This window comes from Platichthys flesus, chromosome 9 (genome assembly GCF_949316205.1).
Source record: "Platichthys flesus chromosome 9, fPlaFle2.1, whole genome shotgun sequence".
Taxonomy (NCBI): Eukaryota; Metazoa; Chordata; class Actinopteri; order Pleuronectiformes; family Pleuronectidae; genus Platichthys; species Platichthys flesus.
This window is the reverse complement of record NC_084953.1, coordinates 24,015,656-24,034,837: the sequence shown is the minus strand read 5'-3', so window position 1 is coordinate 24,034,837 and position 19,182 is coordinate 24,015,656. Positions and strand designations below refer to the sequence as shown.

The following is a 19,182-nucleotide window of genomic DNA, read 5'->3' as shown; positions in this document are numbered from 1 at the left end:
ATTTGTAGTCTTCTTTGCAACGAACCTATCCTTTTATTTGCTGATAGAATGCTTACCATGCCCCCCCCCCCCCTCTCTCTCTCTCTCTCTCTCTCTCTCTCTCTCTCTCTCTCTCTCTCTCTCTCTCTCTCTCTCTCTCTCTCTCTCTCTCTCTCCTCTCTCTCTCTCTCTCTCTCTCTCTCTCTCTCTCTCTCTCTCTCTCTCTCTCTCTCTCTCTCTCTCTCTCTCTCTCTCTCTCTCTCTCTCTCCTCTGCAGAAACCTGTTATACAGCCTCCCTGGAAAGACTCCTCGGTTTTCCGTCCTGAGGTTCTCACAGGAGGCCGCGCTGCACTGCAACGTCTCCAGCAAAGCAGTCAAACACAACACAAACGACAAGGAAGTGCTTTGCCACAGCACCATGAACCAGTCTCTGTCTCTCATCCTCAGGGCCATCCGGTCAGCAGAGAGGCTGGTCTGTTTTGGCTTGGACTTGTTTGAAAATTACCAGAGAGAAGCTAAATGATCTTGGCTGATGCCTGGATCCACTCAGCAGCAAAACCTACGACTTATCAAGTCACAATATTCAAATAGATGTGGAATATTAAAACACAATCGACCCCCTGACCAACCTCATTCAAACCTTATCTTACATTAAAATGAATTCATGGAAAAGCTGAGAGAATCCACACACATTTTACTATTGTTCGACAGAACATTTAAATTTGATCTAGGATTAAATTAATAAATGCAAAAATATGTATATTCTGTCTCTACAGAAGAAGCCATTGTCAAAGTTTCTCTGTGATGGTGGCTGTTTGTTAATGCTTAATACAGGGAAATTTTAGTATTTTAAAAATTTAATTGTGGCCATTCTGACTATGAATTAAGCTAACTTCACATGTCTAAATATATCTTTCTATTTTCTCCCGTCAAACCAAATCTAATGCTTTGCTGGCCACACCACCTTTTTTTTATTTGATTTCCACTTTGTCTTATTGAACAGATTTAGCACTCAATTCTTACTTAACACTCCTGTTGATTTGAAGCTTCAGTTCTAACTCACTTTGGAGTAAATTGTTTAACAAATGACTGAATGTAATTGTAACCATTAGCCACTGCTAGCAACATCATAATGGCCACGTATATGAGAATAAGACCCAGGTTAAAAAATACAGTTTTTCTTTCGTTGAAAGAATTATATTACTAATTCACCTTACAACCTAAACATTGTAAGCCAGGGGTCTTCAACGTTTTTCAGGCCAAGGACCCCTAAACTGGTGGAGAGATGGAGCAGGGACCCCCTACTATATATATTGTATAAATTTGTTTTTTATATTAAACTGGACCTAGTGCATTATTTAAACATAGCGAACCTGTTATTGCGCATTCAATACTAAGCTATTCAAATACAACACGGGTGCATATATTCATGTTCAATTTAAACATGTGCACGGTACAGGGTGGCCATGCCACTGCCATGTATAAACATACATATTGCATACAACACTGAGCTATTAAAGTAATTCACAGATTCATTTTTCTATTTTAAACATACATGTAGAAGAAACAGTGAATCCTCAAGCCAAAACATGCTCCCACATCAGTGAGATGTCGGACCCTGATGGGTAGCACACAACTTATCTAACCTTGGACAGATGGAGGTTGTCAGGCAGAGGGTCAAATCAGCCTCTCAATAAGTTGGATGCATGTTTATGTGTATTTAAAGATATTTAAAAGATGTGGAAAAAAATTGGTTAGAAAAAATAAATCGTCTAATCAACCAAACATTTCACGACCCCCCTGCAGTACCTCCGCGGACCCCCTAGGGGTCGCGGACCCCCTGTTGAAGACCTCTGTTGTAAGCAAAAAGCCATTATATAACTGTCCAGCAACAAGATTGCAGTGGGTGAGCATGACATTGCTCCACACACTAGACAATCCTTCAATTCCTCAGTTTGAGCATTTGGTGACGCTGAGTCCTCGTGTCGAAGGGCCAGGAGAGGTTTAAACCCGTCAAGGGCCAACAGGGATTTTGGCAGTGACAGGGATCAAATACGGTCAAACACACATGGTAGAAGTATGTTATAATGCCTGTGATCAAAGAAGTCACCATTTGAGACAGTTTTTGTATTTTTTATCAATTGAGAATTAGCCAATTCTACTATATTAAATGTACCAAAAATGCAATTGTTTCTCTTCAGAAAAAGTCTTCCATCATTCACAACAATCTCAGAGATTGGACGTGATGAAAATACTCATAATTCTTTAGTATGACTAAGAGAGGATAAACAGCAGACTGCAGCCATTATACACAGATTCCAACTGGTTGCATTTACAGCCATTACGCAGAGTTGGACACTTGCTCTGTGTGTGTGGACGTCTTTTCCACTTTCTCAGTGTCTGTGCTACACTTCATGTTTTAAGTGGCAGAGTTGAGTGTCATCTTTCCACCTCCTCCTTCTCTTCATTTTTCTTATATTCTCTCCATTAGTGATGCTACCATCCATTGATCTCTGTCATTCGGTGGCTGTTTGTGCTGCTTTGGACAACAGGAGTCGGAGGCTGATGTGCTGCTCTAATAGCCTGCACAAGCCTAAATAGAGACTGGAGCAATAAATCAGCATCATTGGTGTTGCTCTTAAAAGACTAGTTAATGTAATGGAAAAATAGAACAATATCCAAACAAAACTACAAGGCAGACATCAGCAGCTCTTTTAGTCATGTGATTCAACATTTGTGTACAAAATAGTCTGGGCTCCAGATTTTGTGTAGTTAGGCATAATATTTGCTAGAATAGTGTTTCAGAGAAAAACGATGGAGTTTATTTTGTCTCAAACTGCACGCATGTTAAAAACCACGCCCGTGCATATGATATGAATGCACCAGGATTCCTACCCTGCAGTTATGGAGGCGCAGGGTTGAGGGGAGTAGGATTTGCTCATCCCTTCCCTATGCGCTAGTGGGTATGGATTTGCACTTGCATATACTGTTCTGTGCTCTCTTATGAAAAGTGTGGCATGATTATTATTTGCGCACACTTTGAGACTAAATAAATGCCATAAAAAACAATTTCAAACAATTTCATATCTTAGCTTATTCGTAATAGTTTTGAATGTGATTTTTTAGCATGATGGGGTTGGGAGGGTGTGATCTTTTTGCAGCTGGTAATTTAAGAATAAACCTGAATTGTGTAGGGTTTAAACATGTGATTTAGGATCTGGAAATATTCAAACAGCACTGTCTACAAGTCTTACTTGCACAGATAATCAGTTTATTCCAGTGTTTAGTGCTTCCACAGTCATACTGATGTACTCAAATAAGCTTATTTTTAGTCTTAGAATAGTTTTTTAAAATGACATCTCAATTTGTAGCAACAATTTGATACACACAATTTTGTAAGGTGTATCGATTATTTGTATTTGAATGTCCAGTTTGTAAATTCGCAGACTTGCAATACTGATTTAGAGAAACAAAAACTTTTCAGGGATCAAAATCATAAATTCTCATTGCTTTAAATATTGTGCCTTTTATCAGTAAAACGTAAGCTTTAAATTACCATGTGAAATGGAATACCAAAAGATTGTCATACAATTGAGCAGATTGATCAACTACCCACCACTGTGTTAAATAATAGAAAGGTATCCAGTGTATTGTTAGCTAGTTACAATGTTTCCTTTGGTGCATGTTGTAAATACACACAGACTGCATGCATATTGAAAAAAAATACATTTTCTTTTAGAATCAGTCTCAATGTGTCTCTTCTACTGGTTGTTATTTTTTAAGAAACTGCTGTGCTAAACTCGCTTGCTTGGAATTGCTAGTCAACAGTGTAAAGACAATGCCGTAATAGTACTTTTAGTACATTTTATTGTTACTATTCTAGAAATCCAATCAATCTAAGGTCGTAGGTGCTTTGAGTTAAAAACTGTTGCCTCGTTGTTTTGAAAAAGGGAAAGATACCAGACTTGCATGGAATACAAAGCCTACAGTCACAATATGCTGGGAAGGAAAAGGAAGTGATTTCACCAGCACCTTGAACACATCATTTAAAAATGGTACACTACCTATTTCAGAATGTAAAAATCAATGTATGTTGTGTCTTGTCCACTGGTGAGACACTGATGAGTATACACTGATACTGTCACCGTGGCACAAAGTTAAAAAACCAAACCATAATAAGCACCAAGTCCCAGACGGTCACCATCAAACATTCCTGTAGGTGACACGTAGCTAAAGTCCTGTCGGTAAAGTCTCAAATCCCCAGATGAAAAACAATCATCCTGCGGCACAGCTGATATCGCTGTTATAAACTCAAACAGTTACCCTAAGACACACAGATACTGGTTTTGATTCTGATTACAGTTGGCCTGATGTGTTACAGTATACAGTGCAGTAAGTGCTGCAACACAGCATTAATCGTATGCATCTGTTTGGTGTAGAATTGCATGCTGATACATTTATGGTGAATTCACTACTACTCATCATAGAGCTTGGACTTCATGCTCACACTGTTTGATACGAAGTGGTTCTCAACCTTTTTTGTTTAACAAGTCAAAAATAACAATCCTACTTGATTGTCTGTTTTGAACTGGTACAGTTATGGTAAATTAGAGGGTACAAGCATTCATCTTGTTAATGTCGGTAAACTAATATTGCATATATGTGATCATCTCTAATACAAACTGCTTGATTGCACAAACAGAGCCTACACCAGAGGTTCCGCGAACTATGTACAGTATTTATTTGAAAATTGAATGATATGCAATAATTTTTATAGAATTTGATGATACTACAAACTACTGTGGAATTCGCACAAAATTGTGAATTTTCTCTGTGATGTCCCTGATACAAATGAACTCCCTAACCCGTTGCAGTTGCAGAGAAACTGCTGACGCTGAATTATGTTGTTTGTTTTCTGTGTGCTTTAAAAAAAAATATATATATATATAAAAATATGTCTTGTTATTGTTTGAGGTTTTTGTGAAAACCAGTGGGAATATTTTTTAATTTAAGTGTTGAATAACGGTCAATCTGTAGATGCATCTTCTGATGATTCAATAGCCCTATTTCATTGTGCATGTCATGATAACATAAGTGGCACATGCAGGGATTTTTACTGGCATGGATTTTTGCCCTCTTTGCAATTTGTGTTGAACTTTTAATGCATTAAAGAAGATTTTGAGCAATATCATATAGCAAAGTGGTTTTTAATACATTTGACTATCCCACCAAACACTTTTGCAAATGTACTACATGCATACATATGTCATGTCTGAACACAATACAACAGAAATATGCTTTAAGTTGGCAACAAAATATTAAAGTAACTGTTATGCAGAATGTTTCAGCATGTTAGATATTATTATTATATGCGTCATGGAATTACTGGATTGTGGATAAAAGTGTTACTTAAAAAATAATAAAACCTTTTTTTAGTTAATTTATAATAATATATTATTTGTTGTTTAGGCCATATTTTGCAAAAGATTAGAAACCTTGTCTGTTTAACAGTGGATCGAGAAGTTCAACAGTTCAAGTTTTGAAGTGTATATATAATATGAAGTGGCATGAAATGGAAAGACAAAATGTACAGGTACCACAAAACTATTCCTAACTATGGTGCTTGAGTAAATATGCTTACCGACTTTGCACCACAGCAGAAGAAGCGTTCAGCATCCAATCAATACGGTGAGTACAGCCACTGCCCAGATATAGCAAATAACAGAAAGCAAGAAGTAGATTGATGTGGAAATGAATTGGTACTTTACAAGTGCAATTGATTTAAGTTTAAAACAGGTTGTGGTATTTTTTGTTTTAAAATGGAGTAATAATTTGAAAAAAATAGATCAGTATAGGATTGATATGATGCAGTATAGATTTGAGGATTTAGAACTGAGTATATAAATATAATAGATGTATTATATCAGTATAAAACCTATTTTCCTTTTTTTTATTAAAATGACATGTTCTTTTTCCAGGCCTCGTTACTGTGGTTTTCCTTTCAGTTCCAACCATGTTTATGTGGAGTTGTGGGCCCATTACACTTCATGTTTATTTCAGATGCAATTCAATTTTGTTTTTTTAAGACAGAGCGGATCTCCTGTACATCCGTGTATTAACCATTAGCTTTATGGTTAAGGCTGGAGCACTGGCTCCTCCTGGGTTCACTCTGTGACTCAGTGACTTTGGTGCAGAGCCTCCTGCTGTGGGATGCGCAGCTGTGGAGACCACAGTCAGTCTGCGCTGGATCTATTAATCCCAGCTCTAGATTCTATTTATCCATCTTTGTTTATTGCGTTCAAGCTCAACCTCAGGGCATCACCGGGAACGTGCAGCGTTCGGAGGACCGTGCGCGTCCACGCGTCCACAGAGAAGGGCGGGAGGAGAGAGTAGAGAGAGGGAGGGGGGGACAGAGAGAGAGGAGAGAGAGAGAGAGAGTGGTTGGAAACACGGGGGGATGAAAATGATGGCGACCGTAGCAGAGGAGATAAGAACCCACACAAGCCCCCGCCCCGTCCCCGACAGCAGCCTCAGCACTGTGTCCATCCAAATCAGGCGGAAGCACCAGGATAGACAGTGGAGGCTGCGCTTTGTTTACCTGCAGTGCTGTGAGTACCGACAAACCCACACGGCCACACGCAGCCCTCAGCAGCCCGCAGCAGGCGACTCGCTCCCGGTCAGAAGACACCGACACACGCCGCCGCCTCGACACGTTCACCAACAATGGTTCCGTCACCACAGGATGAATGAACATAATACACGTAACCCGTCACGTCATTAAAGAACAGTAACTGCATTTAACGTGTTATTGAAGAGGCGCTGGACCCGGATGGTCGCACACATGGAGCGCAAATTCTTCTCGTAAATAAATAATAAGTATTAATAAATACATATTCCCCTACAATGCATTAGAGATGAATGAGCTGTCCAACGTCACCACACTAAGTTCAGTTACCTCCTTCCTTTAGTTTGTCATGTTTAGAAAATTATGACATTTTGTTAAAGTAAGTGCTTGTTTCTATACCATGTTAGCAGAATAATAGTTCTGTTGAATTGTCCACTTTTCTAATTCTCACAAGTTTCAATGCAGTCGAGCTAAATGAGCTGTGTCTTCCTCACCAAACACTAACTGCAGATCAGGATCTGGATTCATCATTCAATCCGTCATACATTCAAGAGAATCAGGGCTTAACCTTCTTCAGATTGGAACTTTTTATATTGTGTTTGGTGTGTCTGAGATTCCTATAATGTGTCATGTTTAGAAAATAATGGTATTTTATTGAAGTAAGAGCTTGTTTTTACTGTGTTAGCAGGATAATGGTTGCATTGAATTGTCTGTTTTTTATTGAAATTGTGTGGGGCCATTTGTTCAAATAGCCTGATAAATGTTCTTAACAATTAGCTTCCACTGCATTTATTGTTTTTATAACTTTATCCAAACTACTTATGTTTTGTTGAGGTGCTTCTATTATGAAATAGCGATATATCAAATATTTGAGTTAATATAGCTTGGAGGTCAGTAAAGTAGATGATTGATATGTTGATAAGTGATGTTAATCATGAGGTGAATGATTAAAGCAAGTCTATACCAGTGAAGCTGGTCAATCATTAGACAGTAGAGGACATTTTAAAGACATGATAAAAACTGTCCTCCTATAAAGAATGAGGCCATAGGTCATATGTACTAGCATCCCGCTACGACCCGTCGTTGGGTTTTATTGTTAGGCAACCTTTAGCGGCTTTTATGTCCAGAGCATAGGTTATGTGGTATAAAGAGTGATTGAGGACGACATGGAGGTGGATCATAGTAGCACTTCCACACGGGGGACTGTCGTTTGTTTCTTCTGCGAATCTATAAATGAGCATTGTTTGTTTTATCCGTGATTCTTCCACAACACTAAATGTTTGTTAACTTTTATAACATGGTGATGACAGTTAAAGGACCGAACTTGAGTACGTTTTTATTCTGGCTCATACCATGATCCCTTCCTCAGCCTAACCAAGTAGTTTTTGACGATGATTCAGAGAAAAAATATATGTTTGTCATGGTTGTTTTTATCAATCTGACCCACATATATCTTGAATACCGTTACTTTTGGCTCCTCGGTGATCACTTCCTGCTCCTCACTTCTTTTCTTGAATAGTTATCCGGAGTATTCTGGAATACAATTATGAATGAATGCTGGTACTAGATACTACTCAAGATACGGTGAAACCCACAGTTCTTGACAATCAAAGTTGAGGTCAGATCCAAGTCATGGGTCATGATGAACCAGTTACCATGTAGCTCTGCTTTTCACTGTTGGCAATCTATAAGCAGTCACTAGTTTAGTGCAGGAGAATAGCAAAAGTTTGTGTGACACAGCTTCTGCAAATTCTTGCTTGTGTCTGTTCTCTTCCGCTGCTTAGGAACCCCGGGGCTATACAAATTAATCTCATTAATTCTTCCCATGCTCTGTGCAAAATGCAGTTTATTGATTGATTTTCCTTTATTATATGAAGCACCAGGTGAAATGTCAATCACTTTGCCCAGGGTGACGTCTTAAAAGAGATTCCATGCAGCTTTTTTGTACCTAAATTTAGCAGCTTCAAAAATTGTTTGCTGCTTCACTAACTTTAAATAGGGAGAATGGTGCAGCTTTTGTTTCCACTCCTCACCCTGACCATCAGTTCTTGCTCTATGTTACTTTGGTGAGCAGGTACAATCTCCTGTGAGAAGTGTGTTTCTGAAATACATGATATCATCAGAATGTGAACATTGATGTGGCATCGAAAATTCTAGCAAATTTTGGACTTTAAATGTGTTTTTGAGGTCCCTTTTTCATGTTGCCTTCTCATTGTTCTAATTCTGTCTCTGTAACACAAGCTATTGAGTCATTATATTACTTGCCCTGGCAGCCATGAGAACACAGACAATATGAAAAAGATTATAACGACATTCCTAATTACTGATGCCATATGACCCGCAGTCATCTTTAGAGGGTTGGTGGAAGAACACAGAGGAGGATTGATATGAGAGTGACAAATGATCATCCTTATTTGAAATGACAGCTTATTTCTAGTGATGATGGGAGGTCTGTGGAGTGCAAGTGATGGATTTGAATGTGGCGTAAAAGTGACCCGCCTCGTCAATACTGTTGTGCAATAGTAGGAGTAGAATTGACGTTGGCTAATTATTAATAATCATGAAATATGATTATTAAAATAACAGTTATTTATTAAAAATAATCAAAAATGATAAAGCTATTAATTAACAACAGTAACACATTTAATTAGAAATTATACGGTTATCCATTAATAATAGTTAAAATAATTAATGAAAACAATACAATTATCAATTAAGAATAATACAAATCTGTAATTATTGCGTATTGTCGCGGGGCACCACCCTGGTAACAGGGACAAACGAGTCAATCTATAAAATATCAGTCTCATAATGATAAATGTCAAGTCAATAATCTCAATATTTAATATTAATAATTATTTAATTAACAGTGAAGGCTTCTAAGTTCGAGCACAGGCAATCATAATCCAGCTGTAATCACATACATATGCACAAATAACCACAGACTACAGATACTTTAATTACAAAAGCATTTATTAAAAAGGGGAAATAAAGTTATGTTATTCAATGATTCATCATTTTAACAAGCTCCGATATTTCAAAGATAAACACAGCAGCAGCACTTATCACACTTCAGAAAATACATGTAAAACCGGCGGTCTACCTATGTATGTCTGTCTCGGTGTGTGTGTGTGTGTGTGTGTCTGTGTCAAAGTGTCTCTCTGTGTGTGTGTCTATGTGTGTGCATGTGAAATACAGTTAGTGTTATTTAATGATTCATCATTTTAACAAACTCCCATATTTCAAAGATAACAACAGCAGCCGCTTATCACAATTTAGAAAACACATGTATTCATCTATGTGTATCTGTCTGTGTCTATCAATGTGTCTCTGTGTCTGTGTCTGTGTGGGTGTGTGTGTGTGTGTGTGTGAGAGAGAGCGAGAGAGAGAGAGAGAAAAAGAAGGGGGGCGTGGCGATGACGCAGTCACGTGGTGACGTCACATCTAAGATGTGTCCAGCCTCTCTGAATATAGATTTAACTATGTTACATGAACTGTATTCTAAATACAGATCGGATGTGTGTATAGGTCGGTTTAGAAGGAGAGAGAGAGAGAATACAAGGAGAGAGCAAAGCTCTTAAAAGCACCGTCAGAGACAAGTTACATTTACTTTACCACTCAGCACCCAAGCGGCGTTGTGTGCTGAGGTTTGACCGGTAAAGTATCTTTAAAGTTGTTCAAACGGTCACAATGAGCTGGAGACGCTGCTCACGGCGCTTAAAAACTATGGCACAAGGCCGTAACCCGGAAGTGGTGAATCGCCGCTAAACACTGGAGACTCAGCGGTCTCATACAAAACAAATACATTCAAGTATTAAAACAATACGCTACGTATTAGATTAACATCTGCCCTGACAATAAAGCCTCTTACTGTGACCTTCACGGTGTTGCATGCGCATGTCGCGCGGATATTCCAGAAATCCAGTGAATAATCGTGACCGCTCAAGCTGGGCGGGGCTGGCTCCTCTGTCGCAGCGGCGTCGGCTGGGCCGAATAGGAAAGGGATTCTGCTTGCTCCTCAACGGGATGAACGTCGTGCTTCTTCTTCAGGGGACAGCTGTGGAAGCCGTTTGTAGATCGTTGGGAAAAGAAAGTAAAGTCCGTGGGAAAAGGGAAACAGTCTGAGATTGTTCCGCGTGCAATTTTCGTGTTTGGTCTTTTCAAGTTAAAACAGCAAAAATAGTCTCTATCAAAGTAAGATCAAACATAAGATAAAAGACAATGAAAGAAATTAAAGAAAATAACTCTGGTTGCCCCCTTTAGCAACTAAATCATCTGGAAAGACCCGGAGGGGTCTGTTGACGTCTTCAGAGCAGGGAAAATGGCGGATAAACTAAAAGTTAAGGTTGCCCCCTTTAGCAACTAAATCAGCTGGGAGGCCCCGAAGGGGCCTGGTGAGGTCTTCAGGGCAGGGTAAAATGGCAGCGATTATTGATGTCTCAGCACTCTTATACCACCTGAGGACTTCCTGCTTCCTCCGGAAGTGGTCACAGGGTTCAGTTGGCTCTCAGCCAATGAGAATGTCAGGATTCCGACCTTAGTGGGCGGGGCTTGGAACTCAGCGGGGGTCCTGAAGGCTCTTCAGGACATTTTCCAACCACCAGGGGGAGATTCTCAGGCCTGCTGGAGAATGTTTTCCCTCCAAAAGTTTTAATCCTTTGTCCTCACCGTCGGCTCCAGGCTGTCTGAGGAAGGTGTGAATTAAGACTGAAAACTGGCCAAACTGGTTTCAGCTTGGCCTAGCAGGGCCCAAGTATTTACAACCCACTGTTTGGTCCTCACTGGGGAGTCTACCCCAACAATACAACCATCAATGTGTAATGTCAGTGGGTTGATGGCTCTAGTTGTCATCACAGAAAATGGTCTCACAGCTGTCGCACAGTTAGATGATTATACAATGAAAACATGGAGCATCACCACAAAGGTTTTGGATCAAAGTGAGTCTCTTTATTTATTTTTTTCTTTCAGTTCAACTCAGTGTCACTGAGTGTCCTAGTGTTTCAGGAGATTGAGTGTGTTGTCCATTAACCAGCCCTTTTACCACTCACATTTAGCGGCTTCTGAAAGTATTAGATGGCTTGCTGCAGACCTTACGTGCACCTCCCGTAAAATGTAACCCAGCATCGAGGACATGCAGTCCACACGAGCTGTGATTGGTCGGCTTGGTAGCGTCACATTTCTGACGTCTTTTCTTTTTTTCGTTGCATTTCCTTAAGAAAATGTAATTGCAATGCAAGATCTATAGGCTCACTCACACTGTACCACTTCCAGCTTTTCAGCAGTGTGATTTCAGCGTGACTCACACACACAGACGCACAACAAAGAATGCTTGGCCCCGTGCGTAGGCTATGTGCGTACATACGTCGTAGCCTCAACGCAGAAACATTAATTGGCCTTAAAATGATTTGGGAAGAGCTCCAAACACTGTGCATGGTGAGAATCCCGTCCCTGAGTGACCCGAACAAAGCCCGGACTTAAAACCAACAGAGAACTGAAAATGGCAGTACATCAACATTTCACTTCCAATCTTGACAGAGTTTGAAAGGATCTGGGAGGAATAATGGGATAAACTGTCCAAATCCAGGTGCAAAGCTTGCAAGGACTTAACCACTAAGACTTGAAGCTATAATTGCTGCCAAAGGAGCTTCTACAAAGTAATGCATCAAGGGTCTGAATACTTTTTAAATCAGAGACTTCAGTTTTGGAATTATGAGGACATTTCAAAAAATGAAGAAAAATAAAACAGTTCTCATGTCATTATAGGGTATGACATGTAGGTTGATTGTAAAGAAATACAAAATAAATGTATACAATTACATTTAGTGGTGAAAAACACTGGTTATTACAATTGTTTGTTTTGCCATCCAATCCAATGAAAAGACCTGAGCCAGCAAATAGTTACTTTCTTTCTTTTCTTTTTTCCGTCCTTTTTCATTCTTTTTTTAGTGTTTGGCAATAGTAAACACGAAGAACACATGACAAGAATTGTCGTCTAATTTAGTATACCTACAGCTGAACTATTTTGCAGCTAACACAACGAGCTGAATGTCTTTAATAGTTGATTCTGAATATCTTTCATGCTTTAATGTCCTGATGCAGCCACTGTTATTAGTAACACTATGTCTGATTCAGCCGCTTTCAAGGTTATTTGGTATCCAACACAGCCTAGTGGTGTCGCGGCTCCTCCTCTCTAAGATAGCTGGCTTCTCCAGCACAGCTTCCCAGCTTTGCATAAGCCAGTCAAAAATGAGTTTGAAATATTAGTTGTGCACAGCCAGGGGTGTAACGATTCTGAATCTTAGACTGAAACTGGGATACAAACATCCTCAGTCTTACGGCAAAATAGGAGAAGTACAGTGACGTATGGATCTAACTATGACTCTAAAGTTGAGATGTCAACTGAACTGTGGATTCAGAGAATCATCACAGACAAGGATTCTGAGTTCAGACACTGTAGAAAACATTCAGCTGCAGTTTCTCATTTTAGCCATTACTGAATGATGCCTTCGGTGGTTAAAATGACAAACCATGTGAGGTCTGCTGCAAATTTTTATTGTTTCATTCTGTCAGTAACTCCATGACCAGCTTAAGTTAAACATGGCCATTTGTGTGCTCAGTTTGTCTAATTAGGACGTGGCAACATTTCATCTTTTGAAACATAAGCCTATATTGATGGAAGAATTGTTAGTTTGTTCAGAGCAATTTTGCGACTACAGAAACTGCCTGAACTACATAAAGTTGATATTAGCAGTACATGTGTGATTTACTATTCTTTTCAAGGACCAAGTCAGTTTGTGTTTCCCCTTCTTCTGTGTTGTTCCTAAAATAGTTTGATTTGTGCAGGATGTCGTCTCCCTCTACAGCCTGTTAGAGTTTAGTGCTCATTTCAGGATTTCTAAAAGATGAGGGGAGGTGTGTATGGCATGTGGAGGTTATATAACCATAAAAATGTTCCCATGTTATTAATAACCCTCTCTCTCATCTTTACTACCCTGTATGTTATAACCACCCTTGGTCAGATGAATCAAAACTCACAGCATAGCAAAAACCAACAGACAAGCTGTCCTGGGGTCTCATTTATATCCATTGCGTACGCACGAAACGGGGCCTGAAACGTGCGTACGTCACTTCTCACGTAAACGTTGGGATTTATAAAAACAAACTTGACAGGAAAATTTGTACTCAGATGGACAGTGTTCAGAGGATCAGCTCTGCAGAGTCTACTTGTTTGTTTGATGTATTTGATAGGATCAGCACAATTGGGATGTATAGAATGAGGTATAGCTGATGATAATAACAACTTGAATTTAAATTGCGCCTTTCAAGAGACCCGAGGACACTTTAAATGTGTCAGTGATGGGATTTACCGCAACATTCAAAGCACAAAGCCCACAATGTTTTTCCCAATCCTTGTTCACTTTTTTGTTAGGTAATGGTAATCATAACGCAGCGTGATTTATTATGGCCTCTCAATCATCATGACCACTGCTCTGCCTCCACGTAGCAGCTCATGGAAACTGGGAGAATAAAACCAGTTCAAGTCAGCGGGGGTCTCAGAGACGCTGTGGTCTCCACAGGTGTAGTCATAATGGTTGAAAGTGTGAATAACAAACCAATATCTATGAAAAAAGAAATGCTAAAATGCTGAGTACCCCTAGATAATAATCAAAATTTGGTGCAAATACAAGTTTTATTTTGGCTGAACAATTGCCCTTTGGTAATTTGAGTGAGACGATGGTTGAGACTCAGATATTTGCCCTCTGGTGGTTAGTAATTTATTTTCAAAGTTTTCGCTCTCTTCCTCAGCACCCCTCACCTCTCTAGATCAAAAAGGACTCAAGCATAGCTGTCCTCTCTGCGTGAGCCTCATAAGTTGGATTAAAGGGAGCAGTTTGAGTGGCTGGCCTTTTTGTTTTTGGATCGGTCTGCAGAGGGCTTAGATGCAGGGACGGGAGGGTCGTTGGTCCGTGGTTAGCTTGGCTGAAGAATACTAATATCTCAGTATGAAAAAGCATAGAAAACACTGACAAAAAGATGTCCAGAGAGATTTTGATGATAAGGGCTGACGTCAGTTAGGGACGCTGCTGTGCTGTAAACAAAAAACTTTCTGCAGCGGAATTAATACTTTGTGTCCTGCTTCTCAACACTCCAGAGATTTCTGTGTTGTTGTCAGCGGGTCTGAACAGATCTCTTGCTGCTGTGTATATACGTTGTTGGCAGGTTCACTTCTTTCTTTCACACTTGCTCCACTGATAACTTTTGTCCAGATTGTGCCAAGTCTCATCAGTCTTTTTGTTAGAACACTTGACTTCAAAAATATAAATGAACTACACCTTCAGAACCATTAGGGATGTATGCTAACACAGACTGTTCTGTGAAAATGACGACAATTAGAAATCTGTCTGTCTTTATCCTCAGTATTCTGCTCTTTTTGAAAAGAATAAGGAGCAGAATTGCCAGAGAGGCAGAAAAGAGGCCACAAGGGCAATGCATGATGGTATATATTGGCCACTTAGTGACTATTGGTTGTGCACCAACTTGTCAAAATTAATTATGGGATAAAATTAGTGCCCTGCATCATGTAACATTTGGACAGCATTACAATATGGCAAATTTTATATTTAGTGATCAGTGAGTGATTTTGGATGCAGCCACTGTGTCACTTTGTCTGTTCACCTGTTTTTGTGTTGCACTTATGTTTGCTCCTGACATGTTCCTCCTATATTATACCACCTGTAATTCTTACATATTCTTTGCCTGCCCAGCATCAACTTCAAAAAAAGATATTTTTCATTATATTATTTTTTACTATTCCAAAACATTTGGTGATAATCAGCCAACCTGTGTCGCTGCAGCAGGTTGTTGTTCTTATTACTCAAATTCTGCACAGCTGTTCTGTGGTGTAACCTCCCGTTTGGCAGGCTGTGTTGTAGAAGCTATAGACGCAGACGTTGAAGTGTCTTTTGACACAATTGGTCATTTGTGAATATGGGCTGTATGAATATTTTATTGATCGATTAACATGAAATTAGAGGTTATGTTTTATAAAACCATCAAGGGTGCTGGTATAAAGTGTATCGGGATGAAGTCAAACCACTTTCATGGATACAACTCTTTTTGAGGACCATAGAGTTGAGATTACAATAAAAAAATTGTAGTGCCACCATAATGTCTAGAAAGTGAAATGAAAAAATTAAGAATATTACATCTAATGCTTGAACTGTTGTCACAGCTTTTCTCCTGGAAATGAAGATAATAGTTGGAGAAAATGGATCTGAAGTTCTTGGAATAAAAATGTACCACACGTCACGCATAAGCTAAGCCTTAAGCCAATTAAGGAAAAGTTTTGTCACCAGAACATCAGAGGTAGTTTCCCAGCTGGTGCAGCAGGAGGAGAATGTTATCACTGTAATTGTATTTGGTCTTTCTAATTAGTATATGTTTCTAACATTTTTTCAATCAGTGTTCAGGGAAGGATTTATATATCCACTATATATATCCAATTTTTTCAGTTCATTCGTCCTCAAGCATTGGCTTTTTGGATTATCCTCCCAAAGATGTTGAAGGTATAAAAACAAAAGTCCCCACATATATGAAGACTGTGCACAATATTTTGCAAAACAAACTTTTTTCCTCTGCGCTTGGGCCTCTCAAGTACACGCAAACAGTGTTTTTAGTCGCAAGATGTTTCGTACGCCTTCTAAAGTGGACATTTTCAAGAACTCAGATTTCTGTTTACATGTGAAATTGAGTTTTAAGGAAACTATGAAATCACAGCTTACGTCGCGGATGCCCACGGTTTATTTGTTTAATGAGTCTGCGTCAGAAACAATAACAACAATGCCAGCTACATACCAGTGTCTCTATGTTTGGGTAGCACTGCTAGGTGGAATTACAAGCTTGCGGCAAAAATTAGTATTAACTGTCCAACATGACCGACATTCACAGATGTCTGCCTCGCCCAGTGATACTTGGACCACAGTTTCTTCTCTGGTATTTAATGAATCGTTGATATTTATCTCAACTTACTGGCCCGGCATACTTGTTTCAATCTTGGTAGTAGGGCTGCACGATATTAGGAAAACATGCGATAATGTTGTTTAATATCACGATGACAATATGACATGCGCTAAGTAAACGTAATAGTCCCTGGCTACTGGCATAGAAATCACGGAGTTTCCACAATAGAGTTAAGTTGGAGGAAGCGTCGGGTGATTTGACAGAGCCGCCTCGCTCCTTTGTTTTCTCTCCATTCTCTTCTTAATCTCTTCTTCTGACTGTAGTGTTTTTGCCATTTCTTGCAATACGTCTCTCGCGCACGTTGATATCGCGACGACGATAGATTTTCGATATATCGGGCAGCCCTACTTGGTAGTTATTTTTGTGTTCTCGTATGGATATAGCCATATTTTATAGCATAGGTTGTATAGAATCTAACTTATCTATCCCCAAAAATATCTGCAGTCAAGGCAAAATAACGTCTCTCAGTAAGATCGATTCCTGAGGATGACAATTTTTTCCTAAGTTTGTTAGACACGATACACAAAAACACCTTAGAGGTGTAAGAATCCCAGCGTCCAACATTCATAATCTTATAACAATGGTACAAGATTACAAACTGCAGCACAGAGAGGAGTATGTGGTTTATGTAACATCATGTCAGTGGACTTAGTGGTAATGATGTGCCTGTGTATGGCAGATGGTAGCAACATCTTTTATCTTGCCTCTTGAAACGTCTGTTTATGCTGATATCAGCCGCCTAAGGGGAGGAAAGTGAAGGCAGGCGAGGCGGAGCTGGGGTGAATCTCCGAGCAGGTAGTGAGGTTGAGGCTGGTTGCGTGAGAATGAATGAACTCGCAGATGATGTGTGCAGTTTTGTGAAATGTTTTTCGTTCTACAACTGTGAGTAAATTGAAAAAAAGCAGATGGAGCAGTAGAAGAGGACGGGTTAGCTCAGCAGAGATGTCAAGGATGGTGCTGGAGTTATTTGAGGTTGTGCTGCCTGTTGGTTCGTGTTTTATTTTTTATTTTTCAAAACACTAGATTAGTCCACTGCAGTCCTGCTTACATCAGCTTCTCTGAACTCTGACTGACCTGGAAACTGAATTAGTCAATCAATAGCTTTGGAAATCCCAACTCAAGCCTTCAAATAAGAATAATATTGAAATGTGTGCCCCACCAGTTATTTGTCTCACACCAGCATCCAGACTAATCAGGTAGGGCTTGATAGCAAAGCCTTGAGAATACACACTTTTTACTTGTTCTGTGATATTGTGGAAACCCCAGCCAATGATTACATTGTTAAAGTAAACATGTATCATCTTTAAAAGAGCCTCTGAGCAGAAATACCTTATATTGGACATGCTGAGGCTCTTTCCTTGTATTATTCTTGGTGGTTTGTGTGTTTGTAATTCTTATGAATATCTTGATTGTTATACCATAGCTCTGTTTGTCTTTCTAGATTTCTTGACCATTGCAACAATACTAGGAACTGGAATCTTAGGTGAGTAGTTATTTTTTTCTTTTTTAATATGGACGGAGAACTGGCACTGTAATTGTTCAAAACTGACAGTGCATACTCACACACATACTTGGAGCTTTGGTGGATTTGGGGAGTTTGTTGCACAAAACAAAATGTACAGTAGGCCCAGGGAAATTACACTTGAAGATCTATATTTGCTAAAAAACATTATGATTTGACAGCCTTGAAAAACTATTGCATTTTTGGGAACTTGCATTTTATGTGAATGTAGGCTACACACATTGAATGATCAGTTAGATTTTTACTAACAGTGACTGCAATAATTTATTTAATGAAGAGAACTTTAATGAAATTGGTTTTATGGTTTTGGGGGAACACACTCTTGAGATCACACCACATCCTGAACATTTACTATTGAATTGACTTCTTTCTCACAGTTTACAGAAAACCTGAAGTTACACAGTTCTCTTTTAAAGGTTACTGTACTGAATGCAATTATATACTTAGACGTGTGTAGTTCAAGGTTGACTCGTTTAACACAATTGGATAAAATAAATTGTGAGCTATATATGTATTTTTTACAAGACAATTTTTTGCAATATCATTTCATTTGGAACACAATTAAAGCTCTGTCCATATCTTGGCTTTCATTGGCAGAGCAAATTTAACTGTGGTTTTATGAAGTGTAGTTAACACCAGGGTGATTTTTGTAGAGGTGGAAATTACACGGGACATAACATTTAACTACTTTGTTTTCAGCAGGGTCTTCATGTAGTTCCACAAAGGTGGAGCCCTTCCAAGTTAATACTTGTTCAATCACTTAAATCTCATATTGAAATCAGCACTATCCATTAAATTTTATGGTAAGTTTGAGCCCGAGCGGAAAGGAGTGTCTGTGAGAGAAAGACGAGCAGAGATGGTGAAAGACAGGCAGGTATACACGCTTAGAAGAAGTCACACATTGTTCTTTAAATTGATATATGTCTGTATGTTTCTTCGTTGATTTAAATTTTTAGGTCTTCCAGTAACAATAGCCCACGCCGGACTGGTGCCTTTCCTTGTCTCCTTTCTTATTGGCTTTTTTGTCCAGGTGAG

General features: G+C 39.2%; 2 protein-coding genes across 2 annotated transcripts in view; both read left to right on the top strand.

The window, feature by feature from the left end:
• The window catches only part of LOC133961268 (inactive N-acetylated-alpha-linked acidic dipeptidase-like protein 2), a 376,914-nt gene extending 371,781 nt beyond the window's left edge, over positions 1-5,133 (top strand). The window contains exon 16 of the mRNA XM_062396349.1: positions 257-5,133. Within this exon, the coding sequence (XP_062252333.1) occupies positions 257-503 (247 nt within the window). The 3' untranslated portion in view covers positions 504-5,133. The remainder of the gene's footprint in view (positions 1-256) is intronic.
• Positions 5,134-6,419: 1,286 nt separating this feature from the next.
• The window catches only part of si:ch211-51h4.2 (uncharacterized), a 101,069-nt gene continuing 88,306 nt past the window's right edge, over positions 6,420-19,182 (top strand). Inside the window, exons 1-3 of the mRNA XM_062394794.1 lie at positions 6,420-6,588; positions 18,067-18,108; positions 19,104-19,177. Coding sequence (XP_062250778.1) covers positions 6,438-6,588; positions 18,067-18,108; positions 19,104-19,177 — 267 coding nt within the window. The 5' untranslated portion in view covers positions 6,420-6,437. The remainder of the gene's footprint in view (positions 6,589-18,066; positions 18,109-19,103; positions 19,178-19,182) is intronic.